Here is a 22,923-nt window from a genome sequence, read left to right as displayed (position 1 = left end):
AAGGATCAACACGCCCTCGTCGTCTACGCCACCATCTCTTGCCACTGGACGCAGGCGCTCTCAGTTCTCCTCCTTTCATCCCTCTACCTTGTTACCTCATCTGCCACCGCCATTCTCGTCGGTCGCCACTCACTCGAGTTTATCGTCGCACAACAACACGTTACAAAAGATGGACCAGGTCACGGTCGCGCTGGCGCCACCTTCCGCGTCATCTGGGCGCGCGTTGCCGTACCCCAGCGCCGACCAAAAGAGGAGAAAGCTCCGCGTCGCCATCGTCACCGGTGAGTAGACGTCAAGCCGTGTCTGATACGAGCGCCAAACTCACTCGATCCTTTACTCGGGCTGTTCAGAGAACTTCCTTCCCAAGGTGGACGGCGTGACGCGTACACTGGCGCGTCTTCTCGAGCATCTCAACGCTGAAGGCCATGAGGCAATCGTGTGTGGTCCCGAGACTGGCATTGTGAGTGGTTCCGCCCAGCCTGGCCTGCCGTGTGACTGAGCTGGCGTCGTTCGCTACCCTGCAGACCCAGTATGCTGGCCACGCCGTCGTGGGCACATTCGGGTTGCCCCTCATCATCTACCCTGGCCTCAAGCTCAACTTCATGCGGCCTCGCTTCATCCGTCGACTGCAGCAGTTCAAACCCGACGTCATCCACTTCGTCGACCCCATCTGGCTGGGTGCTCAGATGCTGCCCGTCGTTCAAAAGTGGCTACCCCTCGTCCCGTGCGTCTCATCGTACCACACCAACCTGCCCACTTACGCGACGCTATTCGGCATGCCATGGCTCGAAGAGACCATGTGGAGCCTGACGAGGAGCCTGCACGCTCGGTGCGACATGGTCTTTTGTCCCAGCGAGAGCACTCGACGCATGCTCCAGGCAAAGGGCTTTGAAAATGTCGAGATCTGGAGCCGCGGTGTTGACACGACTCTTTTCAATGTGAGTGATTACTAGCTTTAGTCTTGAGCGTCGACACCACGCTGACAGTCTTGTGAAGCCCGCCGCCCGCGACGACAACCTCCGTTCCAGCTGGGGATGCACGCCCAAGCCCTTGAATCTGACCAAGGACCTGGCAACGCCCGCTCTCAACAGCAGCGAAGTCGAAGAAGCAGCTATGGCTCAGCTCGCCAGCAAGCTTGGCTTCCGTGTCGGCTTTCACTCGAGGCGACAGAAGCGAGCTTCCTCGTCTTCGGCCAGCTCGAGTCCCGAAGACGACAGCTTCATCCGCACGCCCCCCACTGGTCCTTCGCTGACGGCTTCGCCCGAGCTAAGCCCACCCCCGGCGTACGACAGTCTCTCGGGCATTCCCGACCTGCCCGGTGGTGCCTTTGCACTGCCCCCACCTGCCCTTTCTTCTTCGTCTTCGAAGTCCGACCAGGGCCCTTCCACGACGGCTGGGACGGGATCCGCGTCGCTCGAGAGCAAGACGGTGATTCTCTACGTTGGCCGCATCTCCTGGGAGAAGAACATCCGTCTCCTCATTGAGGCCTTCAAGCTCCTTCCCACGCCCGTTCGCGCGGCTGCCAAGCTCGTCTTTGTCGGTGACGGTCCTGCCCGAGGTGACTTGACGAGGCTCTGTGCGCGCTACGGTCTCGACGCCACCTTCATGGGGCATCAAAAGGGCAAGCGACTGGCGGCCATGTATGCGTCGAGCAGCGTCTTTGCCTTTCCCAGCTTCACCGAGACGTTTGGCCAGGTCGTCCTCGAGGCACTGGCCTCGGGTCTTCCCGTCGTTGGTCTTCACGCCGAGGGCACCTCGGACCTCGTCACGCAAGGCAGGACTGGACTTCTGCTCGATGTCAAGGCTGCCGCGACCTCCTCGTCCTCGTCTGCAATTGAGTCTTCGCCCAAAAAGTCCACGACATCCCTGGCCAACTCTTCGCCACGGTTGCGGGCACTCCGGCAACACTCGCAGTCGTCGTCGTCGTCGTCGTCCTCGCCTTCTGGGTCTTCCACGCCGGCGGTGGCAGCGACGGCAGCCGTCATGGCCGACTTTGCGGAGGCTGCCACGACGGCCGCGTCCAAGCTTCGCCCTTCGTACGAGCGCTCCCCCTCGTCGTCCAAGATCCATCAGGCGCCCACATCGGGCCTCGCCGCGCCCATTCCCTCTGTGGCCGACTTTGCCGCTGCCATGTCGCCTTCGTCGGCTGCGTTCCAGTCCTGTGCACGGTCCTACAGCATACTCCTCGAGCGACTCGTGCGGGACCGCGCGCTGCGCGGAGCGATGGGCGAGCGCGCCCAGCTCGTAGCGACGCGCAAGACATGGTGGGACGCCATGGATGCCGTCGTGCGCGGCTATGAAGAGGTCGTCGAGCGCGCCGGTCTGGCCAACCTGACCGACGAAGAGCTCGAGGCCCTTCGGGCTAGCCAGCAGAAAAAGGCACCCCTGACGGGCCCAATTGTCAGGCTCTGCGTCATCCTCTATCTCGTTCTCTTTGCTTTGCTTTGCAAGTCGCTCTTCTAGATCGATATACCTTGTTGATTCTCTTGACGAATCCTTGATGTCCTATTGGCTTTTGCTCCTGTAACGGCCCAAAATTCATCTGTCACCTTTCACCCTGCTTGTCACGCTTCAGTCGCTGCCCTCCTGGCTGAGTAGTCGAAGGAAAGACTCTGGCAGGTATTGTATCTATTTACAACGAAGAGAAAGGAAGCGGACATTCCTACTGAGAGCTAGGAGGCTTCTCATGACCTCGGACCCTGCCAATCCATCGCATTTGCTCAAAGTCAGCAAAACGATCGTCTCTTCTCAGCTCAGAGTCCAACACAACTCACACGGCCGCGCCCTGCTGCACCTCCTTGTCGTTTCCAAACACCTTGCCGGCCATCATCTTTGCGTTGCCCTTGACCTGGTCCATGAAGGGCACGTCCTTGCCCGGCTCGATGCCCGCGAGGGGCACCTGTTCCCCCGTTGTCGGCATCTTTGGGTCGGAAGCGGTCGCGGCGCTTCCCGCGCCCGTCACAGACTCCGCCGTGGCCGCCGTAGAGCTCGCAGAAGTCGAGTTGGGTTCATTAACAGACATGGCTACTGGACTTTAAATGTGACCGGGTGGGCTGTGTATGCGGAAAAGGGGGGAAGCTTTGTTGCTGATGGTGGTGAGAGCACAGACGATTGCCGGCAGTGCCAAAATCAGACAGGTCGGCCCACGTCCCGGCAGAATGACGTATGAATAGAGAGGGGGGCGCTTTGCTCGCAGAGTGGAGAACCAACACGTGTGCGACTAAATAGGCTTTCCTGAACTTTGGAAGCTACTTCTCAAAAGTGACGAGGGAAGATGCTACAGGCCAAGAGTCTGCAATCGCTTGATTCCTTCGACATCGAGTCTCTCCTGGACCCAGTCATGCATCGGCTCAGCCTTGAGCACCTTTTCGTAGAATGCAATGCTCGGGCTGTGCTGTCGATTAGCGCGCCGTCTACAAGGGCAAAAGGCAGGAGGAGGTAAGAACTTACGCGTTCCACTTGAGCACCTGCCAGTCGAGCCTCTGGCAGCCCCTTTCTTCGGCGACTCGTCCAAGAGCGCGGAAGAGGGCTTTTCCCGCTCCACGGTTTCGCAGGTTCGGGACCACGAAGAGGTCTTCCAGGTACAGAGACGGCTGCATCAGGCGCACAGAGAGAGTTTCTCGTCAGTAAATTGGTGCAGGGGGAGAGTTAGCAGCTGTATCTCACCTTGCTGGTCCAGGTCGAGAACGAGAAAAAGTACTTTGAGAAGGGAGGTGCAGATTCAGCTCGTCAGTACAGCTCCACGGCCGCGTGTGTTCGTCGCGAACAGAGAGGACAGCAGCTGGACTCACGATGGCCATCCCCACGGCCCGATTGCCTTGCTCAGGGTCCTCAGCGACGAGCGCTTCTGCGTACTTCTTCTCAAAGAGATTCTCCTTCATCTGTCGACAACAGAATAGGGGGCGTGTGTGTCGTCAGCTCCAGGTCAGTCTACAAGCGTTGGAAATCATGCTCACCAGCTCGGGTGTCGCCTTTGCTGCATCGGGCTCTTTTTCGTAGATGGCCAGCTCTTTGATCTACGTGTCGATGTCCCTGTTCAGCGTAGTACTTGCAGCACCGGCTCATTGCGCAGGGGCAACAGGCTGACTCACGAATTGAATCAACGTGGGGATGTCGTCGGGCGTGGCGGGCCGCACATTGACCGCCAGTGGTGCTTTTCGGCTCATCTTGTCTCTATGTCTCTATGGCAGCTTCTTGATCACGACGAGGCGTCTGGCTTCTCGATCTCGACCACTTCGGACGTTAACGAGAAAGAAGGAAAGTAGCGATGGTGGTGACACGACGTCATGCCTGACTCGAGAAGAAACGCTCGAGCCCCCAACCTCACGTGCTGCCGAGCGCTCCTCGCCAAAAATAGAGCTCGCTCCACACCGCCATTCGGATTGGCGCTTCCCATTCACGCTACCGCTATCACTTTCCCAATCAGCACCCAGACGCAACCCCACGATAAGGATAGTTAGACAATGACGGAAGAGATTTCCCTGTCGGAGCAGCACGCCCCTCAGGACCGCGCCGTCGAGGCATTCAGCATCCTCTCTCCTCAGATCAAAGAGGTGCTCCTCAAGAGGTGAGTGACCCCAGTGACGATCTGATTGCAGTCTGCGTCCAGGGCTGACTAGGCGTGGCCAAAACGCAGCCGCAAGGACTGGGACAAGCACGAGCCGCGCATGTACGAGTCAGTCTCGTCCGTCTCTGACGCTGACCTCGCCTCCTTTGACGTCAAGAAGGGAGACCTCGTCGCCGTCCGTGCTGGGACAGTGTCGTATGGCACCATCATTTTTGGCAAGATCCGCCTCCCAAAGGCTGGTCCCGACGCCTACATCCACGTTAGGATCCATGATCCTCCTGATGGCGAGCAGAGCGCAAAGGACGTCGTCTTCCACTCGCTCTACACCGAAGAGGGCGGAAAGACGCCCGACGACGATCGCCCAAAGTGGTACCGTGCGATCATGTCTGAAAAGGACCCCATTGCCTTCTTCCACGAGTAGGCACACTGCCTGGAACGTACTGCGAGCAACAGCATGAGATACCAAGTTCCCCCTCTGTTCAAGAGCATTGCATTGTTAGAAGTACAGATGGAATGCATGAGTCCCCTTCTATTAGTCGCCCGCGTCGTCATCAATGTCATTTCCTTCGCCGCCTACGCCATCCTCGAGCATCTGGCTGGCAAGGATGAAGCTTGCCGATTGGTCCACTTGCTCTTCCCCTCCCTCGTCTTCTTCTTCTTCGCGCTCCTCGTCCTCGCCTCGCTCTGGTTGCAGCGCATCTTGGATCCTCCTGCCCTCTGGCTCAGGCGTCGGCGTCGGCGTGGCCTCGTACTCGCTGGGCGTGCCCCGGAAAAGACCTCTGCCAAGCGCTGAGCCTCGAATTGGAGTTCGACTAATGTTCCTCGAGTCGCGCGGGTGCTCGTCTTCATCCTCATCTTCCAGAAACGAGGAGCGAGCTCGACTGGGTGTTCGCATCGACGCAACGTCTGGCGGGCCTCGTGAGGAGGAAGGTACCGGCGTCTCGCTGATCCGTCGCATCTGCTGTTGTGCCGTGGAAGTTGCTGTCTGCACTGTAAACAGCTCAGGCGCGCGCTTCTTCATCTGCCGGCTCGGCTCAATGACCAGGACCAGCATCTTGCCAAATCTGTTTGGGACACCATCAGTAAGAAGGGTAATCCTCGAGCAGCGACGAGCAACACTCACATCTTGAAGCCAGAGTACTTGACGTGGATCTTTGGTTTCTTGTCGTCGACGGGATCGTCATTGGCACCGAGGTCGATGGGCTCATTCTCAAGTGGGGCTGCGTCCGCCGCCTCCTCCTCCTCTTGCTTGACGAACGTCGAGGCCAAGGCGCCATTGAGCTCGCCGAGCGGCTGCACCTCATCGTCATCTTCCTCCTTGACACGGATGCCCATCACCTCGAGCCCTCTTCTCCTCTTTCGCAATGATTCTGACCCCCCATCTCCATCCGTCTCTGGCTCATTTCCCTCTGCCACGTCCGCGCCCTCTTCCACGACACTCTCGCCCGCTTGGAGACCCTGTCGAGCAGCGAGGTCCGATGGCCGGGGCAGCTCTGTACCCTGCTTCCTCTTCCTTGCCGCTGAAGCCGGAAGAGCCGGCGGTGCCATCGGACCGCTCGGAGCCTGAGGAAACATCATTGCCTTTTCCTGGGCCGGTGGTGAGGCGATAGAGGAGTGCCCCATGGACCAGATACATTAGCGATCGCTTTTCTCCATCTCACTACACGGCACTTCGACCCACTTTGAGCAGGACGGCATGCCTCCCCGGGACCTTTTTGAAAAAGTAGGCCATTTGGAAGTCGACGTCTACGTGCACATCGACCTGCTCCTTCTTGTTCGTCGAGCCCAGCGGACCACCCTCTTGGGACTCTCTCCTGAGCTTGGGCATGATGCTGTCGGGCAATAATCGTCAGCAGCTGGCCGTATTAAAGGAAAGGAGGGGCAGGGATATGCAGTGGCTGACGCACCGAGTCTTGAGGACCTGCAGCGCCTTTGCCAGGACGAGGTCGCCGCGGTACCGGCCGGAGGGGTGCTGCGCGTCGTTTTCGTCGTCCTCGTCGTCGCCATAGTAGGCATTCATCCAGCGCAGGTGCTTTGGGTCAAGGTACAGCACCGTCTGAAGGACAATGTGGGGCGAGGCTCGGAGGTAGTAGAGGTTGCGCTGCGTGAATGTCATCGTCCGAGTCGGTCCTCTGTGTGACCGACCTGAAGACAACGCAAGTTGCAGGTCAAAAGTGGAGAAGAAATGTCAGGCAACGAAGGCTCCACAAGCAGGAGAGTAAATTAGCCAAGAGGCAGGATGACAATGAGTTATGGTTACAATGCTACTTCTACATAGATTATTGTGAGGTGGGTGGCTTCTTTGGCAGCGATGGATGGCCCTTGAGCGTCGATGTCTTGGTCGCTGTCGTCGTCGCCATCGTCGTTGAGGCGCCCTGTCCCTCCTTACTGGACTTTCCACGCAGATTGGCCAGCTTCGCTTCCATGGCCGCTATTCTTGCGTCGGTGCTGTCGAAAGAGCCACACTCGCCCATCAGTTTGCTATCGATGCAAGCGAAGCAAGTGGTGGCTGGACTCACCCATCGGGTCTCTGTGACTTCTTAACCAGGCTCAGCGCTGTCGGCTTCTGCACATCGACGGGCACCCTAGCTTTTCGATGGGGTCCGGTCCCTGTCGCGTCCAAGTGATCGTTCTGAGAGGAGTCGTGCAAGAGACAAGGATCAGCAACAAGCTCTGTCAACTGTCGAAGGACCGCAGGAAAGATGCTCACCGCATTGGCAAAGGACACGCGCAGCTCTCTGCCCCGGAGCATCCTCCCGTCATTGGCCCGGATAGCCTTGACGGCCTCCTGCGTCTTTGCGTACTCGATAAATGCATACCCTCGCGGCTTCCCCTTGAGCGCACCGGTCTTGTGAAAGACAATGTCGAGTTTGACAATGTGGCCATGCGGCGTAAAGGCCTGCACCAGGCAGTACTCGTCCACGCTCGGGTGCAGATTGCCGATGAAGAGGCGTTTGTCCGAGATGGCCGCTGCCTTGGCCACCGTCGAGGCCTGCGATGAGGATGGTAGCGACGGTGAGGCTTGCGATGACGACGACGACGACGATGCGCGGGGGGCAGGAGAGCCGCTCGGGCTTGCCATCGTTCGTCTGGTCAAAGTGAGGGATATGAAAAAGAGAGGGCGCGTCTGTGGATTAGTGCTTGATGTTGTTCTCCACCTCGCCCGACCTTCCTTCCTCATTTTCCTCCACCACGAGGAATGGAGAAGCCCAAATGGCGACGGATCCTGTGGGCCAGCCAGCCGTATCCGGACGACTACGTCCCCGATGACTTTCTCAAGCAGCTCAAGACGGATCGTGAGTGGAGCATGGGTACTCTCTGTTCTTGCTCGACGGCAGCTGATGCATGCATGCATGCACAACACCCAGCCCTCACATCGCTCCCTTCCTTTTTCACCTTGGTCGTCTGGTCCTTGCCCCTGACGCAGCATCTCAGCATCACGACGCTCTTTGTCAGTCTCTTTCTGCATCTCCGCGCCGGCCATGTCAGCGCCGAGGGTCTCGCCCTGGCCAGCGTGGCAGCCATCGTCGTCTTCGCCAGCACCACACCTGCGACGAGCGTGTTTAGCATGCCGCCGCCCGACCCAAATGAGGCCCTCTCCACGCGACAAGCGGCGAGGAGGAAGCAGGAGGCCCAGCTGCGGGCCAAGCCGCTCGCACAGCCGCTCTCGTATGCGCTCCTGGCCCTCACCCTCCTGGCCCTGTCGCCCCTGCTGCGGACGCTGACCGAGGCAACAACGTCGGACTCCATCGCAGCCCTCTCCACTGCCCTCTTTCTCCTCGGCTTTGCACTGGCCGACTTCAGTGGGCCCGACGGCGGCAGCAAGCACCGCCAGCCTGGGGCCAACAACCTGCCCGCCACGCTCTCGCTCAACGCCTGCGTCTTTTCCTCCATCGTCCTCGCCTCGCGCCTGCCCTCTCCGACCCAGGTCTTCAGCCTCATTCTCTCGTCCATCTGCCTCTTTGCCTTTGTTCCACGGTGGTCTCGCCACCATCTACCCTGCGTCGTCGTCATTGTGGCTTCCTCCTCGTCGACCAGGCATCCCCTCGGTGTCGTTGGCCCTCCGATCTTCTTCACGCTGGCTCTCTGCATCACCTCGAGCGCCCTCCTGGCTGCCTTTTCATCCACGGCCGTCGCTGCCAACAGCCTCGCCGCCGTCTTTCTCAGCCTCGTCTGCCCCGCGTGGATGAGGCGCGCCCAGCGGTGGAAGGTGGGCAGGAGCGGGCCGTGGGACGTGGGCGTGCCGAGGATCAGGAGACAGGCCATTCACTATTACTAAGTGCATGCCTACATAAGTACTGCATCGGTCGTCATCGTCATCATCTTTATGAGCTGGCAATTGTATTTCTATCATCGTCTTGGTTTGGGAAACGGCTCAAAATAGGTGGCTCTGTGGAAGCGATGCAAAGAGGTCAGCGGCCGAGCACGGTGTAACAAAATCGAGCAGGCACCCACTCTGGGCTGACGACAGTATTTCGGCCCACTTTGCCATCGCGCACCGTCTCTTTCTTTGTATCTCTGGGCAGTGCCTTGCGCATGTCTGGGTAGCAAGTAATTGCAAGTCAGCGCGCGCGGAGAACTCCTGTTGAGGAGATGCAGCTCACCAAATCCATCCTCGTCCCGACCTGCCTGACCGCCTCCTTGATAGTACTCTTTGACCTTTCGGTAGACGCCATAGCCCAGACCCTCGTACATGGCCACTGCGACATGGTTCGACGGCCGGACAAAGAGGTCGACAAAATAGCCGTTGTACGTCGTTGCGCTCGCGCGCTCCAGCAGGTCCATCATGCCCTTTGCCAGGCCCAGCCGACGGTACTCGGGCGCGACCGTGATGGCCGTGACGTGGCCGTGGCGGTCCTTGAGCGGCCGCGTGCGGCCCATGGCGCCCGTCGTCGACTCGCGGCCCTCGGCCTTGCCGACGACGTAGCCCATCGTCGTGCCGCTGGGCGAGAGCTGCGTGTAGACGAGGTCCGGCCACTGGGTCAGGTAGGAAAAGTAAAAGGCCAGCGAGTAGGTCTCGGTCCAGTGGTCCAGGTTGACCGAGTTGAAGGTGAACAGGTCCGTGGCCTTGAACGGCCGGAGGAGCGACATCCTTTGCTTGCGTGGGCCAAGTCGTAAAAGTCGCGACTCAGTCACCGAGAGAGAGAGACGGAGTCTGTCTTTCTCTTTTTCAGATTTATCCAGTCCAAGTCCTCCACCCCGACTCCCGGATGCGAAGGACAGAGAGAACAAACAACCTTGCTGAAAGGAGAAACGTGTGCTCGCACCGATCAACTCTCTCTTCTCTTCGCTCGTCCACAAAGACGAGGAGGCCAGTCCAGTTAAAAGATGGGCAACGACGGCAATCCAAAGCTGTGCTCGCACGACGACCTCCCTATCTGGGCGCAAGACAACGACTTCATCCTCAGAGGCTACAGGACCCCAGGCGGAACATCGGACGAGCTCCAGGCCCGACTGGCCGGCTCGACGTCGGCCTCGACTTCGACTTCGACCTCGACGGCCAACGGGGCGAGCAATGGCGCGAGACAAAGAGCTGGGAATGGCAAGGAAGAGGCGGATGGCAGCGTCTTGACGACCAAGCTGTTCGAGCACGACTCCGTCTACGTGAGTGAGGGCCACGCTCGACTTGAAGTCTGATGTCGTGTGTGCTTGTGCTCAAGCACCTGATTCCTGCTCTAGAAATGCTGGCGCAGCGTCTGGGACTATGTCCACAACGAGACAGGTGAGAGTTCTTTCCTCAGTGTAGTGCAGGTTGGAAGGAAGGCTGACGACCATGACAATAGTCAACATCCACACGCACTTCTGGGGCGTCCAGGTGGCCCTCGTCGCCATCGTGCTCCACACTGCCGAAGTCCTAGGATGGCTTCCCGAGCAGCTCCGCTTTGTCACCCACAATCCCCTCTTTTACCCTGCCGCCATCGTTCCGCCAACACCTGCCATTGTGTCAAAGGACAGCTGGCGTTCCTGGCTCCCCGTCGGAAGAGGAGCAGCAGCTCAATCGCCCTCGCTCCCTCCCTCTTTCAATGCACTCGTCTCTCTTCCCGTCCTTCGTCCATCGTTGATGGGCCCGCTGCACACCATCGCCTCTCAGCGGCCCAACGACTGGAAGGATGTCGCCGGCTTCGCAATCTTTCTCATCGCCGCCGTCGTCTGCCTGGGCTTCAGCAGCTTCTTCCACACCGTCGCGTGCCACTCGAGGGACTTTGCGCACCGGTGCAACAAGCTCGACTACATTGGCATCGTCGTCATGATCGTTGGCAGCTTCCTGCCCGCGCTACACTACGGCTTCTACTGCCACCCGCGTCTCCAGGCCATGTATGCGTTCATGATTACCTCGCTGGGCTCTGGTGAGTCGAACGTGCAGAGGAGAGACGAGACAGGATGAACATTGACAGAACTTGTTCTTGACAGGTGCAATGTATACCGTCATGTCGCGACGATACTCCACGCCTGCCTATCGGCCCATCAGGACCTCGGTCTTTCTCGCCCTGGGCCTGAGCGCCATTGTGCCCGTGGCGCACATTTGCGCAATGTATGGTGTGAGTCCGTTTCGCACCTCCTTGCGTCAAGGATAGGACAGCTGATCTGCTTCCACAGTTTGAGGCAATTTCACGGACAATGGGCGTCCATTGGCTTATTGCGAGCGGCGCCATGTACGTGGTGGGCGCATGCACCTACATGCTACGCATCCCTGAACGCTTCTCGCCGGGCACCTTTGACTATTTTGTGAGCCAGTCGGAGGGTCTCCTATTTCTTATCGGTGACTGACAATAATAGCGGATCTCAGGGAGCTTCGCATCAGATGTGAGTCTGGCCTGAAACAACTTCTTCCAGCAAAAACTGACATCGATCACCCTCAGCTTCCACTGGTTCATCCTTGCTGCCGCCTTTGCACACTAGTGAGTCTGGCCTTTGCCTCGTTGCAGACCCAAGCCCACAAAGGCTGATTTCCACCAACAGCGTTTGCATCCGACGGGCATATGCATTCTGGCACACCGCAGAAGCGGCTAGCGGACCCCTCGGCGGTGGCGCTCAGGCTGTCTGCCTCGCGCTTGAGGCTCTTCGTGCTTCCTAGATCTCTCTGCAGAAATAGATGCATTGTCACCATGCCTCGTTCGAACAAAGCTGTCAGACTCGTCACGCAATTTGTCATTTGCGCACGCTCCCCCTTGATGTTTTATTTTTTGGACAGTTCTTCTGATTTCGTTATCTGCGCGCGAAGAAAGTGACTCACTCACTACACCACCATGGCATCTACGATTCGTCAGTCGGCTGGCCGGGTGGCAGCGCTGGCCTCGTCGTCGTCGGCCTCGTCCACTCGCGCCTCCAGCACGCTTGCGAACGCCAAGACGACGGCGCGCGTGCCTCCACAGCTCCTGTCGCTGGCCCAGCTGTCACCCCAGCAGATTGCCGATGTGCTCTCGCTCTCCACCCACTTCAAGCAGGTCCACCGCCAGTACTCGCCCAAGCATGCGCTCGGCGATGCCACAACGTCGCCCGCCGTGGGCAAGCACGAGGGCGGGCACCTGTTCCCGCAGTCGCTGCGGGACCGCTCGATTGCGCTCATCTTTAGCAAGCGGAGCACGCGCACGCGCGTCTCGAGCGAGACGGCCGTCGCCGCCCTCGGCGGCCACAACCTCTTTCTCGGCTCGTCGGACATCCAGCTGGGCGTCAACGAGAGCCTGTACGACACGTCCAAGATTGTGTCGAGCATGTGCGACGGCATCATTGCCCGCGTCAATGGCCACGACGAGGTCGAGCTGCTGGCAAAGACGGCCGACGTGCCCGTCATCAATGCCCTCTCGGACCGCTACCACCCCATGCAGATCCTCGCCGACCTGCAGACAATGACCGAGGACGCCGTGCTGTCGACCAAGACGGGCGCAGCCGCCTCGACGGCCATGGGCCCCGTGGGTGCGCTCCAGGGACTCAAAGTCGCCTGGGTCGGCGACTCGAACAACATTCTCGCAGACATGCTCGTGTCTTACCCGCGCCTCGGTATCGACCTCGCCGTCGCGGCGCCCAAGGGCTACGAGCGCGACGAGATCGTCTGGGGCGAGATGGAAGACGGCCTCCGGAGCACGTCGACGCCCTGGCGCAAGGGCTCCGTGAGCTGGACGACGGACCCCAAGGAGGCGCTCAAGGACGCCGACGTCGTCGTCACCGACACCTGGATCTCCATGGGCGAAGAGTCGAGCAAGGAGCAGCGGCTGCGCGACTTTGCCGGCTTCCAAGTCACAGAGGCCCTCGCCAAGGCCGGCGGCGCCAAGCCCGACTGGCGATTCATGCACTGCTTGCCGCGCAAGGCAAACGAGGTCGACGACGAGGTCTTTTACGGCCCCCGCTCCATCGTCTTTCCCGAGGGCGAGAACCGGCGGTGGACGACGCAGGCTCTGGCAGACATGATCTTTGGCCGGTGGAAGCTGTAAATAGAAAAAAAAAAGGGAACACATGCGATAATGACAGTAATCTCTGGCTGACGAGTGTGAGCGTGCGGACAAGAGAGGTGTGGAGAAGGATGGGTATGGCAGGGCTGCGAACCAAACGATCTATCCGTTGAAGCCGCTCCCAAAGCCAATGGCCCTCCGCTCGCTCGAAGATGCCGATGCATTCTGGGCCGCCGTCGAAAAGGCCAGCCAGCCGGCATCTCCGGCGCAGATCTTGCCCGCAGCCGTCGACAAGGACCCGGTCTTTCTGATAGGACAGAGGAGGCAGGTGTGGGATGCCGTAAGAACACGTCGAGATGGTCAGACGGCAAGAACATCCTGGGCTCCCAGAAGCCGTTCCTGCAAATGGCGCAGGAGCGAGGCATTACTGTGGAATTGCTCAAGGACGACGAGCTGACGGACAAAGTTAGCTATGCGTCGCTTGTCCCCGTGCGACTTGTCGTGCGCTTCTATAAGCGCGAGTTCAGTGTCAGCGTCGACAAGCGAATACGAAGCAGACGAACCGACTCAGAGGATCGAGCTTGGTTCGACGGTAAAAACAGGGGGAGCATTGAGCACAACGAAGCTACATGTAGGGGTATTCAAACGACGGAATAGAATGGGTAAATGATATCGACAGCAAGTGAATAAGACAAGAGGGGATGGTGGTCAAACGACAGCTGCGGCCGCCTGCGCGACGGCCTTTTCGTCGGCCGGTGAGAGATGCAGCATGTTGGTGTATGCTGTCGTGATCGTCAGCAATGCTAGAGGAAGAGAGATGCTGTTTCTTAAGGGACTCACGCCTTCGACAAACGGGACAGGCATACTTGCGCCTCGGCTTCTTACCCCTCCGTCGCTCTCCCTCTCGTGTTGCCTTGACGCTGTCACTGAGCTGTACTGCACACTCGAGGCACAAGCCATGGGTACACGGCAGGAGCAGCGTCGTGGGTGGCGAGCTCAGGCAGATGAGACACTCGCCCCCACTACTACCCTCAAAGTCCACGACGGGCGTGGCAGCCGTCTGCTGTGTAGCTCCTCCCTCCTCGTTCTCGTTTTCATGTTCACCATCGTCGTCCTCGGGGGAGCGAACGGGTGGCGGACGTGACGAGAGACCGTAGAGCTCCTGGAGCTGGAAACGATGGGGCCCAATCTCTGCCTCTTGGCCTTCCACCTGAATGGACCACACTCGCTTGACCTCTTGCTGCCTCTGCTCGTCCTGCTTCAGCTGCTCCTCCTCGTCGCCTTTCCCGTCGGGATGGGCCTCGGTCGCCACTGGAGCAATGTCCTGGACTGCATCGCCATCGCGCACACCCGGTCCAGCTTCCTCGTTGGCATGCTGCATAGTCTCTTGCATCGTGCTCCGGACTGGCAGCGACGAGAGACGGAGGTAGGTCATCTGCAGGTTGGGCTCCTTGAGCGTCTTTCCCTCTTCGTCGAGTGCTTCCACCACAATGGCCATCTTGAGCGTCTCGCGCTCTGCCTTTTCCCGCGCCGCCTTTTCCTCCTTTGTCTCCTCGGCCGGGATGGTGGCAGCGGCGAGGGGATCGGCCACACCAGGCGTGACGGGAGTCAGAGGAGGTGCCGCGGGCGCCTCTTCGCGGAGGCCAGGCGTCTCAGGCACGGCGGGCCCATCCTTCTTTGTATCCTTGCTGACTGCAGGCTTTGGAGGGGCAAAGTAGTCGATGTGCAGAGGCAGGTTGGCGACGAGGGGCTTGCCGAAGCCTCTCCTGATCTTTGCCGAGTGTACGGGCCAGCCGAGGACGTGTGGCGGTGGCCCTCGCTGAGCAAGGTACTTGTCCTCGTCGGCGCCGTCCAGCGTCAGGTCAGTTGCCAGGCCCTGCGCCTCGCGCATCGCAATCCAGTTGAGCCAGGTTCCGTGCTTGCGCGAAGCACGAACAAAGACCTGAATCGTGGCGAGGGGCGCAGCGCAGTCATACTCAAACTGCAGCGAGTGCGTCGGGGGTGGGATACTGGTGGCCCTCGAGCTCTGGGCAAAGGTGCCAAACGAGGTCACCGATCGCAGAGCCAACGGCGACTCGAGGACGGGAGACGAGGCACTAGCATCGGTGGCTGCTTGCAACCGCCTGTTCTGGAGGACCGCTTGCTGCTGCTCTGCCGATACAAGGTTGAGCCTGACGGTGTTACGCTTCAGATTGACGTAGCTCTGCAGTGTCGAGCACAGCGTGGGCGGGTTGCCCAGCTCTCCCTTGACCGACGAAGCACCATCTGGGCCTGCAATCTCGACTGCACCACCCACGGTGCTCCTCTCGATCCACCTCCGCAGCGTGCTGATCTCGATGCCCTCGGCCATGGCCAATTGTTCGTTGGGCAGATCGGCAGCAACCTGCTGAGGAAGCGAGGCGACCGACTCGTCGGCTTCAAGCGGCAGCGACAGGTTGCTCAGCCCGCTCAGGCTAGCGCCGCGAGCCCGGCCTCGGCTCCCCAGCCGAGTCCGTCCCCGAAGTCCCCACGTCCCATCGTTGGGACCGGGAGAAATGGGAGAGGTGGGGACGGCAGGAGCCAGTGGCGAAGTAGTGCCATTGACGGGGCCTGCTCCAGGCTGGGTCGAGGTGCCAGCGCCACCGAGACCGAGGCCTGCTACGGCGCCGCTGGAGCTGCTCCCGGTGCCAAAGTAGTTTGCTAGATTGGGACCGAACAGCGTCGCGCCTTCTTCCTTTTCCCGCCGGCTCTTTGTTCCCGTCGTGGGAGCCGCTGCGACAGTGGTGGCGCCTGCTGCGGGTGCGGTTGCGCTTGCACCTCCTTGCGCTTCTGTGGCCGGCAGCGCTCCTGCCTCGATGTCGCCTCTGGCGGTTGCTGTCGCTGTGGACCTCTCGATTCGATTCTGGACCCGGAACATGTCGCTCTCTCGCTCTCGCTGCCGCATTGACGCAAATCGGTCTGAAATGTTGCTCAGCACAGAGCGACCGCTGGCTTCTCGCGCATGATGTCCGCCGCCATCACCGCCGCCGCCGCCGCCATAATCATTCGCAGTGCCGCTCCCTTCTTCGGCGGCCTGTGTCTCTACGTCGGTCCGCCTGCGCGAGTTCAGACGACCAACAAAGTGGTGCGCTGTGGCCGCCAACGACATATCTGCCGGTCGTGCGCTGGTGATGCGTGTGGGAAAGAGAGTGTGCCAAAGCTTGCGCTGAAGGCCGCGGTCGGTGGAGGAGAGGCCTGGTGCCGATTGGCTCGAAAGATCAAATTCCGTCTTCGGCCGCCGGTGGCTCGAGTGTCGTCGGGGTACGCAGCACGCACCTCGATGCCTTACTGGTGCTCTATCTCCGCACTTGGCAGACGGGTGCCGAGCTGACGTTGGTCAGTTCGGAGGATGCTGACTGTCTTGGCGCGTTGGTTTGATGAGGAGGTGAGCAATCGTCTTCGGTGGCACAAGCTTCAAATTCATCACCTCATCATGCCATTCTCGAAAACAGGTGTGGCCTGGTCTCGTCCCTCCCCTCCTCAATTTACAATTCCAAAATGTTCGAAGGCCGCGCACATAGGAAAATGGGCGATGACCCTTTAAATTATACTACGCTATCTTGAACGCGGCGCATCAGCGAGATCGGGGCTCTGTCGCCGTCGTTGCTAGGAGAGCGGACCAATAATTCAGGGACGACATGCCTAGGGACAGTAACGAAGACCCACTTGGAGGGGCAATGTTTGCTGGGAGAAATTGGGCCTTGGGAATTGGGCCGTCACCCGTCGCTGCCTTTCTCTCATAAACTTGTCAGCGGAAGGGACATCACTCCGCGCCGCTTTTCCCAGGCATTCAGCCTCCTTCACTTATCTCCCCCTTGACCGGCACTTGTTTTCCGTTGCTGCGTAAGGCAAAGCATTGCGCCCAAGTGGCTGAGATTTGATAGCTCCTATTCTCTCCTTTGTGGCGCCGTTGTGAAATGCGAAAGAGGAGGTGCAAGTGGCGACCATCTCCAACGGCGAAAGCTAATTGAGGACCTCAGACCACCATGACTCACTTCAATGGGCGAGTGAAGCGGTCGAGACATTGGGCGAAGAGACGGTCGCCGCAGGAACTGGCAGACATCTTTGCCAAGGCGGTGGACACGGCCGACACTGTCAAGCCCTACAACATCGTTGCCGCGCTTCCGTCTTCTTCACCGCCCGCGTCCTCGGGCACCCCAGTCGACCATCAACCTGTAGCAGCTGTACACAATGAAGGACCCACCTCGCATCCCTTGCTTGTACACTCACCTTCTCCCCCTACTCCGCACCAGCAACCGCTTCCTGAGCACGGAGGGATGCAAGACTTTCTGCGGGCTCTGGGCCAAGACCGTGCAAAGACTGCCCGACATGCCCAGTACCACTGGTACTTTATCATCGCCGCGCTGTCCCTCTTTGTGGTCTGCCGGCTCATTGCCAAGGTTGATGCAAAGCTAGCGAGAAAGAGGTGTCGGGGAAGAGCGAGCTCATTCACACTCGGCAGGAGTACCTTTATCATTGATGACGAAGAGACAAGCAAACCAGCATTGTACGAAAGGCTGTTCCGCGCCGCCGTAGCCTTCATCAGAAAGGTGAGATTCGTCAGCTGCCCCTCGCTCTTCTAGGCTCTCTCTGACCTGTGAAACAGTACTTTGCGATGGTCGACGTTCTCTTCCTCCGTTTGACCCTGGCCGAGCTTATCATCGTTGCCGTTTACATTTCGGCCATGTTCATCCTTGTTTCTGTCGATAGTGAGTCCTTTTTTCTGATAAGTGCGCAATCTGTGCTCATCCCGCCATACTGGACTCAAGACACAAATATACCCGCTGGCAATGTCCTCCCGTTTACTGTGCATGGCATCGGCAATCGAGCATCGAAGCTCGCACTTTCGAGCCTGCCTCTCCAGATTGCCCTCGCGTCCAAGAACAACATCATCACTTTTCTTACTGGTGTGCCGTTTGACCGACTCATTTTCCTGCACCGATGGGTAGGACGCATGACGATTATCCTCGCCATCATGCACTCATGGACCAAGCTTCGTGAAGACCACACATTTCATTCGGCGACCGACTTTCGCGTGTATGGCGTCGCGGCATTCACAATGGCGCTCTGCATCCTCTTGACAGCGCACCGATGGTCAATGATCCTCGCTTATGAGGTCTTTACCACATTGCACGTTCTCTTCGTTGTGTCAGTCTGGGCTCCTTGCTGCCTAGCTGCTTACACAGACTGAGCGGAGCTACCTGTCATGAGCAGCTCGTTTATCGGCCTCGTCTGGGCGCACCGACCGAGTCAGCGAAACTGGCTCATCGCTTCGCTCTGTCTCTGGGGCTCTGATCGCATGTTCCGCCTTCTTCGAATCGTGATCAATAATGGCCTCTGGCGGCTGACGTCCAACAGCAAACGTAGAGTTCCGGCCAGCACTGCCACTGTGCGCCCGCTGTCCAACGACACGGTTCGTGTCGAAGTCTTCCAGCCAGACTTTCCCAGCTGGACACCCGGCTCATATGCCTACCTCTCTACGCCGGCGCTCTCGTGGTTGTCCCAGGCTCATCCTTTCACGATAGCGTCTTGTCCACCGCAAGATAAAAGTGTCTACGCAAGACAAGCAGGCAAGAGGAGGAATTGCGGAGCATTTTCGCAGTCAGGCTTGAGCGAGGGCGGAGCGTCGGACAAGGATGAGTTTGGCATGTACGACTTAGACGGGTCCAAGGACGGACACGCAATGTCCATCTCGACGGAACATGGCCAGGCGTCCATACGACCTCCAAGACCAAATTTGATCTTCATCATTCGAGCTAGGGGAGGCTGGACGAGAAGACTGCTGGAGCTGGCTTTGCGCGGCGGGAAGCCCTCGATTCCTCTCCTCGTTGATGGACCGTACCCTTCATTGACCCCTCTTCATCGGTACTATGACACCGTTGTCCTCTTCGCTGGTGAGTGCATCAGCGACGCAAAGTGAGCTGCATTGACGAATTGGACTATGGCAGGTGGAGCCGGAGTATCCTGGACCCTGCCGATCCTGATGGACCTCATCATCAAGGTAAGGCGAGGCGAAGCGCTCGTCCGCAGCATCATCTGGGTCTGGACAATACGTCACTACGGTGAGCCCCATTCTCTTCTCTCCCTTTAATCTCTTGAGCTAATGAAAGGCATTAGTCAACTACGAATGGTTCTACTCTGAGCTGGAACGAATAGCACCTCTCGCAGCGAATCTCGTGGATCTCAGGGTGCACTACACGACCAACACGGCCTTCGAGCCTGGCCCAACTGGTCAGCCGCCGTTCTTCAGAGCGGGAAGACCAGATATCGCAGACATTATCCATACCGCCGTCTTCCGTGCTAGTGGTCGGATCTTTGTAGGAGGTAAGCATGTCTCTGCCGCCCTCTTGTGCGGAAATGTCGCTAATATGGCATCCTCAAGTTTCCGGCCCTGCTGCTCCGGCCGACGAAGTCCGGCGAGTGACAAGAGCCCTGACGAGCCCGAGAGCCATCCTCCGCGGCGACGCAAAGGGTGACATTCACTTCCATCGAGAGCTCTTTGGATGGTAGCTATCCTCTCACTAGTTCACTTCACCTTCAGATCGAGTATTGGTTTCTCTGTGAATAGTCTATTAGATGGTTTGTCGTTGCGACCTCGCTAGTGTACAAGTCGTGCTGGCTGTCTCTGTTCCTAGGACTCCCTCAGGAGCTTCTTCAGCGGTTCTCTTTTGTCCTTTGGCATCTGCAAAGATCTCTCATCGGTGATGAGCACATTTCTCTTCCACAGACGGCCCGAAGTAGGCACGACTCACGTTCCAGAACATCTCCTTGTTGCTGACATGCTTCTCAAATCTCAAGTTGGAAGGAGTTTCTCCCTCTGCGAGCAGCCGCTCCGCTGTGCTCTCCTCCCTGCCCTTTGACCGTTGTCGCGAACTCGTCTGCGCGACCGACGCAGCGACGGCGCCTGCGCTGCTCGGCGGTAGTCTGAGGCTCGCGGCCTTTTCGCCAAGCTCCGAGAGCGTTTGCGGACGGATTCTGATGAGCGAAGCAAGTGTCGGTCGCATCTTTGTGGTCTCTCTGTCCCGTGTAAGATGCCCGATGCAAGAGTTCAGAAGAAGAGATCAGTGAAATGGAGAGGAGCTTCTCAGCGCAATGCAGCGCGGCAACACGTGAATTTTTCGACGACTTTTTTTTCTTCTTGTCTTCTAGAGCCAAATTCTTCTCAGCGCATCTTTCTCTTCTCAACCTCTACCATCTCACCTATCCTCCCTCTCCCTCAATCTCATCTCTCTCATCCGAAATACCTCCGTCTCACACCAGACGCTCGGCTGTAACCTGTTGACGCACATGTAAGCTAAGATACCCGGGACTATTCTGCCCGCAAAGGGCGAACCTACGCCTTTGCGGTTCCTGGTGAAGTCCCCAGATCAAGCCTCCATCATCGCACCTTGGCCCTCGAGTCTTTCAATAGCCTTTTCAATCGTTGCCTCGGGCTGCTCCATGCAGCTTGAGGACGCAGGTCGGTGGTGGTACATTCCCTCTCTCTTCTCTGATTGCAATGGTTATAAAATTACGATGCCTTATGAGAAGATCCAGAGACGATTACATGCATCAGCCTGCTCCTTCTTTTGCTGTTCCTGTTGCTCTTCCACCTCCTTCATAGCCAGTCGAGCTTCCCGGTCTTCATCATCCTCTGTGTCGTTGTTCACTTGCATCGTCTTCTGCTTCTTTGTAACCCCCCGCTGCTCCTCGTCTTGATCGACCGCGAGCCGGAAGGCGGCCGCCCTCTTTCCTCGTTTGGGATCTGTCGGCAAGGAATACGCCAACGCCGGTTCCTTGGCATTGGGTCTCACAATCCTCGTCCCGTCCTCGTTTCTCCTCGGGTTCAACGTCCTCACCGTCTCGTTTTCAAACATGGTACTGTAGGTCAGGTCCAAAAAGTCTTCCAGGCCGTACTTTTCCTTTGTAAACGGCTCAGCGAGAATCTTGGCAAGCGAATGGACACTGGCGAGATAGTGCGCCTGGCCCCCCACGCCATCTGTCGGCAGACCCTGATTTGACGCGGCAGCCTGGGTCGCGCCCAGTGATGCAAGCTCCCACAGCGACGAGTCGATGGCTCTGGTCTTGAGAGGGTCTCGTTCGAGGGGGTCGAAGGGATCCTCGATACCAGCGGGTCCTGCCTCGAATCGATCGCCTTCGAATTCACGATGGATCATCGTCATGCACCTTTTGTGTCGCTTGAGCAGGTTCCACACGAATGGGGCGATAGTCACGGCGGCAGAGGGGGGCGCACGAAGGGCAGCTCGGGAGAGCCTCTTGGCAAATGAGGCAATGAGCGCAGCGGGCAGGTGGGTGGAAGAGAGGAAGACATCGAGCAACCGGAGGAACCGAGAACGATATCGGACGTGAAGGAAAGGTGGATCAGCTACCATAAGACCGTAAAGCCGCATGTAGAAGGAGGGGTAGTTGAGGTTGTGCGACGTCATGAGCGTAAAGAGCGCATTGAGAGCCAACAAGGCAGTTGCACCGCCGGCGTCGAGGCAATCGACGAGAAAATCATGAAGAAGATTTGGCTTGACGAGATGGGGCAGGATTTGAGAGTGGATCCGGACGAGGGCCTCATGTGTCTGCGCCAGACTCAGCTCGCCCCTAAGGGCATTGCCTTCGGCGTCGCGAGAAACCAGCAGCACAGCCAGCCATGCTTTGCTGAAAGCCGACTTCTGGGCTCGCAGCGAGTGGATGGCTTCCAGTAGGGGCGGGTTCCTTTTCAACCTTCGTTGCTGTTGGCTTGCCTCGTTTGCAGACACAGCAGCGCTCCCCAGCCCGGCTATGTCATCCCTCTTCTTGAGCTGCTTGACCTCCTTCGATCTACCCTCATTGTCGCTATCGGAAAACCAGTCGGCCAAATCGTCCTCGTCGTCACCGCCGCCGTCTCCATTTTCGTCATCGCTCCCTCCATCTTCCGCGAACTTTGGCCCCTTTTTCTTGGACTTTGCCTTCTTGTTCAACCCTGGCGGTGCTCTGGCCAGCGCCGGAACGAAAAATTCGTTGAGGTCGGCAGCCTGGGTCGGAATGGCGGTCAAGAGAAGCATCATTGACATGGCCTTGGATCGGACGTCACTCCTCTGAGAGATGCTGGGGGGTGGTTTGCTGAGCTGCGCTGTGACATCCCTGCAGAATGCGAAGCGGACGTCGTCGTACTTTTCCAGATATTCTTCGGCGAAGACGAGCCGGACATCTTGAGCTAATTCTTCCACCCTGTCAACCACAAGGAGCTTCTCTGGGGACAATATCGGTGCTCCAGAGAGCAAAGAAGTGATCAAGCGTCGCCACGGAGACTCGGACCAGCGTGCTTGCAAGTTTGCAGGATCCTTTGAAGAGCTCGACTGGCCAGAGAGAAAGTTCGACGCAGCGACCTGCAACGTCATGAGCAGGCGAATCGCAAGCGCTCTCAGATCCTGGGATTCATGGCCGAGGAGAGAGCACAGTAGGTCTACGCTTTCGTTCCACCTTTGTCGCAACCAGCTCCTCACTGCTCGATCGGCCTCACTCAGCTCCTTTGTGGATGAGGTGCTAGTTGCGCCTCCCAGAACGTAGCCTTCCTCGTCCACGTGGCCGAGGGGGATCCTGTCGTCTTTGATGAGCGAAGTGAGAGATCGGGCCAAGATCCTGGCTGAGGCGTACAGCGTCTTGACCAGGTTCGGCTCCTGCTTCGTGCTGAGCCCATGAGCCAGTCGGATGAGGTCGTACAAGGGATTGAGGTCTGCAGAGGTGGATAGCGCCGTCTGGATCTCTTGCAACCTCCTTTCTTCGGTCAAGGTTGCAGTGCCCTCCTCGACAGCCTCCTTACTTCTCTTTGCCCTTCCATTGGTCTTTGTCGCCGGCATCGGCTGCGTCTTGCCGGCCATGTCGTTGCAACTCTGCAGCAGATCAAAGGAGGAGCGGTGCAGCAACCTTCTCAAAATCCAAAATTTTGGTAGACTTTCACGTGAGAATAAAGCACGTGACTGC

The 22,923-nt window shown here is 58.5% G+C and overlaps 13 protein-coding genes across 13 annotated transcripts; 6 read left to right on the top strand and 7 right to left on the bottom strand.

The window, feature by feature from the left end:
• Positions 1 to 169: 169 nt before the first annotated feature.
• Positions 170 to 2,463, top strand: FA10DRAFT_230705 (UDP-Glycosyltransferase/glycogen phosphorylase; the record flags this gene model as incomplete). The annotated part of the gene is made up of 4 exons (XM_025518830.1): positions 170 to 281; positions 351 to 460; positions 525 to 938; positions 997 to 2,463. 4 exons carry the CDS (start codon positions 170 to 172, stop codon positions 2,461 to 2,463), a joined length of 2,103 nt encoding a protein of 700 aa, XP_025377306.1.
• Positions 2,464 to 3,313: 850 nt separating this feature from the next.
• Positions 3,314 to 4,217, bottom strand: FA10DRAFT_301389 (acyl-CoA N-acyltransferase). The gene is made up of 5 exons (XM_025524979.1): positions 4,092 to 4,217; positions 3,957 to 4,016; positions 3,792 to 3,881; positions 3,667 to 3,699; positions 3,314 to 3,593 (listed from the first exon to the last, which is right to left on the bottom strand). Exons 1-5 carry the CDS (start codon positions 4,164 to 4,166, stop codon positions 3,447 to 3,449), a joined length of 405 nt encoding a protein of 134 aa, XP_025377305.1. The 5' UTR covers positions 4,167 to 4,217; the 3' UTR covers positions 3,314 to 3,446.
• Positions 4,218 to 4,461: 244 nt separating this feature from the next.
• On the top strand, positions 4,462 to 5,335 carry FA10DRAFT_301387 (hypothetical protein; the record flags this gene model as incomplete). Its single annotated transcript, XM_025524978.1, has 2 exons — positions 4,462 to 4,567; positions 4,637 to 5,335. Coding segments are annotated over 2 exons (458 nt in total), but the record flags the coding sequence as incomplete, so codon positions are not given.
• Positions 5,100 to 6,761, bottom strand: FA10DRAFT_301386 (hypothetical protein; the record flags this gene model as incomplete). Its single annotated transcript, XM_025524977.1, has 4 exons — positions 6,475 to 6,761; positions 6,249 to 6,399; positions 5,691 to 6,154; positions 5,100 to 5,631 (listed from the first exon to the last, which is right to left on the bottom strand). Exons 1-4 carry the CDS (start codon positions 6,681 to 6,683, stop codon positions 5,100 to 5,102), a joined length of 1,356 nt encoding a protein of 451 aa, XP_025377303.1. The 5' UTR covers positions 6,684 to 6,761.
• Positions 6,762 to 7,043: 282 nt separating this feature from the next.
• FA10DRAFT_240710 (RNA-binding domain-containing protein) lies at positions 7,044 to 7,827 on the bottom strand. The gene is made up of 2 exons (XM_025519220.1): positions 7,278 to 7,827; positions 7,044 to 7,199 (listed from the first exon to the last, which is right to left on the bottom strand). Exons 1-2 carry the CDS (start codon positions 7,746 to 7,748, stop codon positions 7,083 to 7,085), a joined length of 588 nt encoding a protein of 195 aa, XP_025377302.1. The 5' UTR covers positions 7,749 to 7,827; the 3' UTR covers positions 7,044 to 7,082.
• Positions 7,648 to 8,922, top strand: FA10DRAFT_266606 (GPI2-domain-containing protein; the record flags this gene model as incomplete). Its single annotated transcript, XM_025521566.1, has 3 exons — positions 7,648 to 7,866; positions 7,894 to 7,896; positions 7,935 to 8,922. Coding segments are annotated over 3 exons (918 nt in total), but the record flags the coding sequence as incomplete, so codon positions are not given.
• Positions 8,813 to 9,658, bottom strand: FA10DRAFT_240708 (putative N-acetyltransferase 5; the record flags this gene model as incomplete). Its single annotated transcript, XM_025519219.1, has 3 exons — positions 8,813 to 8,957; positions 9,023 to 9,107; positions 9,172 to 9,658. 3 exons carry the CDS (start codon positions 9,656 to 9,658, stop codon positions 8,918 to 8,920), a joined length of 612 nt encoding a protein of 203 aa, XP_025377300.1. The 3' UTR covers positions 8,813 to 8,917.
• Positions 9,659 to 9,740: 82 nt separating this feature from the next.
• On the top strand, positions 9,741 to 11,658 carry FA10DRAFT_240706 (HlyIII-domain-containing protein). The gene is made up of 8 exons (XM_025519218.1): positions 9,741 to 10,171; positions 10,247 to 10,289; positions 10,351 to 10,914; positions 10,979 to 11,106; positions 11,165 to 11,293; positions 11,355 to 11,371; positions 11,428 to 11,466; positions 11,528 to 11,658. Exons 1-8 carry the CDS (start codon positions 9,896 to 9,898, stop codon positions 11,640 to 11,642), a joined length of 1,311 nt encoding a protein of 436 aa, XP_025377299.1. The 5' UTR covers positions 9,741 to 9,895; the 3' UTR covers positions 11,643 to 11,658.
• Positions 11,659 to 11,788: 130 nt separating this feature from the next.
• FA10DRAFT_266604 (ornithine carbamoyltransferase) lies at positions 11,789 to 13,044 on the top strand. The gene has a single exon (XM_025521565.1). It carries the CDS (start codon positions 11,815 to 11,817, stop codon positions 12,994 to 12,996), a length of 1,182 nt encoding a protein of 393 aa, XP_025377298.1. The 5' UTR covers positions 11,789 to 11,814; the 3' UTR covers positions 12,997 to 13,044.
• A 395-nt stretch (positions 13,045 to 13,439) lies between these two features.
• On the bottom strand, positions 13,440 to 16,350 carry FA10DRAFT_266603 (hypothetical protein). Its single transcript, XM_025521564.1, has 2 exons — positions 13,795 to 16,350; positions 13,440 to 13,736 (listed from the first exon to the last, which is right to left on the bottom strand). Exons 1-2 carry the CDS (start codon positions 16,079 to 16,081, stop codon positions 13,663 to 13,665), a joined length of 2,361 nt encoding a protein of 786 aa, XP_025377297.1. The 5' UTR covers positions 16,082 to 16,350; the 3' UTR covers positions 13,440 to 13,662.
• A 171-nt stretch (positions 16,351 to 16,521) lies between these two features.
• Positions 16,522 to 19,482, top strand: FA10DRAFT_301379 (hypothetical protein; the record flags this gene model as incomplete). Its single annotated transcript, XM_025524976.1, has 7 exons — positions 16,522 to 17,522; positions 17,579 to 17,681; positions 17,742 to 18,120; positions 18,187 to 18,866; positions 18,921 to 19,034; positions 19,090 to 19,296; positions 19,355 to 19,482. The coding sequence occupies exons 1-7, from the start codon at positions 16,959 to 16,961 to the stop codon at positions 19,480 to 19,482; spliced, it is 2,175 nt and encodes a 724-aa protein (XP_025377296.1). The 5' UTR covers positions 16,522 to 16,958.
• Positions 19,483 to 19,513: 31 nt separating this feature from the next.
• On the bottom strand, positions 19,514 to 20,019 carry FA10DRAFT_301378 (hypothetical protein). Its single transcript, XM_025524975.1, has 2 exons — positions 19,725 to 20,019; positions 19,514 to 19,654 (listed from the first exon to the last, which is right to left on the bottom strand). Exons 1-2 carry the CDS (start codon positions 19,974 to 19,976, stop codon positions 19,604 to 19,606), a joined length of 303 nt encoding a protein of 100 aa, XP_025377295.1. The 5' UTR covers positions 19,977 to 20,019; the 3' UTR covers positions 19,514 to 19,603.
• A 439-nt stretch (positions 20,020 to 20,458) lies between these two features.
• On the bottom strand, positions 20,459 to 22,848 carry FA10DRAFT_266601 (CBF-domain-containing protein). Its single transcript, XM_025521563.1, has one exon. It carries the CDS (start codon positions 22,818 to 22,820, stop codon positions 20,493 to 20,495), a length of 2,328 nt encoding a protein of 775 aa, XP_025377294.1. The 5' UTR covers positions 22,821 to 22,848; the 3' UTR covers positions 20,459 to 20,492.
• Between the last annotated feature and the right edge of the window lie 75 nt (positions 22,849 to 22,923).

The sequence above is a fragment of the Acaromyces ingoldii genome (genome assembly GCF_003144295.1).
Source record: "Acaromyces ingoldii strain MCA 4198 unplaced genomic scaffold FA10scaffold_3, whole genome shotgun sequence".
In the NCBI taxonomy this organism is placed as follows: Eukaryota; Fungi; Basidiomycota; class Exobasidiomycetes; order Exobasidiales; family Cryptobasidiaceae; genus Acaromyces; species Acaromyces ingoldii.
The sequence above is the reverse complement of the archived record's forward strand: the minus strand, read 5'-3'. Positions and strand labels throughout refer to the sequence as shown.

Excerpts from the sequence above, each read along its gene's own strand:
- FA10DRAFT_301389 (XM_025524979.1), bottom strand. The coding sequence starts at position 4,166 with ATGAGCCGAAAAGCACCACTGGCGGTCAATGTGCGGCCCGCCACGCCC. Across the intron at positions 4,017-4,091 it reads TCCCCACGTTGATTCAATTC|ATCAAAGAGCTGGCCATCTA; the intron begins GTGAGTCAGCCT and ends ATCGACACGTAG. Across the intron at positions 3,700-3,791 it reads GGGCCGTGGGGATGGCCATC|TACTTTTTCTCGTTCTCGAC; the intron begins GTGAGTCCAGCT and ends CCCTTCTCAAAG.
- FA10DRAFT_240710 (XM_025519220.1), bottom strand. The coding sequence starts at position 7,748 with ATGAGGAAGGAAGGTCGGGCGAGGTGGAGAACAACATCAAGCACTAAT. Across the intron at positions 7,200-7,277 it reads GCGTGTCCTTTGCCAATGCG|AACGATCACTTGGACGCGAC; the intron begins GTGAGCATCTTT and ends GACTCCTCTCAG.
- FA10DRAFT_240706 (XM_025519218.1), top strand. The coding sequence starts at position 9,896 with ATGGGCAACGACGGCAATCCAAAGCTGTGCTCGCACGACGACCTCCCT. Across the intron at positions 10,915-10,978 it reads GATTACCTCGCTGGGCTCTG|GTGCAATGTATACCGTCATG; the intron begins GTGAGTCGAACG and ends TGTTCTTGACAG. Across the intron at positions 11,467-11,527 it reads GCTGCCGCCTTTGCACACTA|CGTTTGCATCCGACGGGCAT; the intron begins GTGAGTCTGGCC and ends TTCCACCAACAG.
- FA10DRAFT_266604 (XM_025521565.1), top strand. The coding sequence starts at position 11,815 with ATGGCATCTACGATTCGTCAGTCGGCTGGCCGGGTGGCAGCGCTGGCC.
- FA10DRAFT_266603 (XM_025521564.1), bottom strand. The coding sequence starts at position 16,081 with ATGTCGTTGGCGGCCACAGCGCACCACTTTGTTGGTCGTCTGAACTCG. Across the intron at positions 13,737-13,794 it reads CTGTCCCGTTTGTCGAAGGC|CATACACCAACATGCTGCAT; the intron begins GTGAGTCCCTTA and ends CGATCACGACAG.
- FA10DRAFT_301378 (XM_025524975.1), bottom strand. The coding sequence starts at position 19,976 with ATGCGACCGACACTTGCTTCGCTCATCAGAATCCGTCCGCAAACGCTC. Across the intron at positions 19,655-19,724 it reads ACAAGGAGATGTTCTGGAAC|ATGCCAAAGGACAAAAGAGA; the intron begins GTGAGTCGTGCC and ends AGATCTTTGCAG.
- FA10DRAFT_266601 (XM_025521563.1), bottom strand. The coding sequence starts at position 22,820 with ATGGCCGGCAAGACGCAGCCGATGCCGGCGACAAAGACCAATGGAAGG.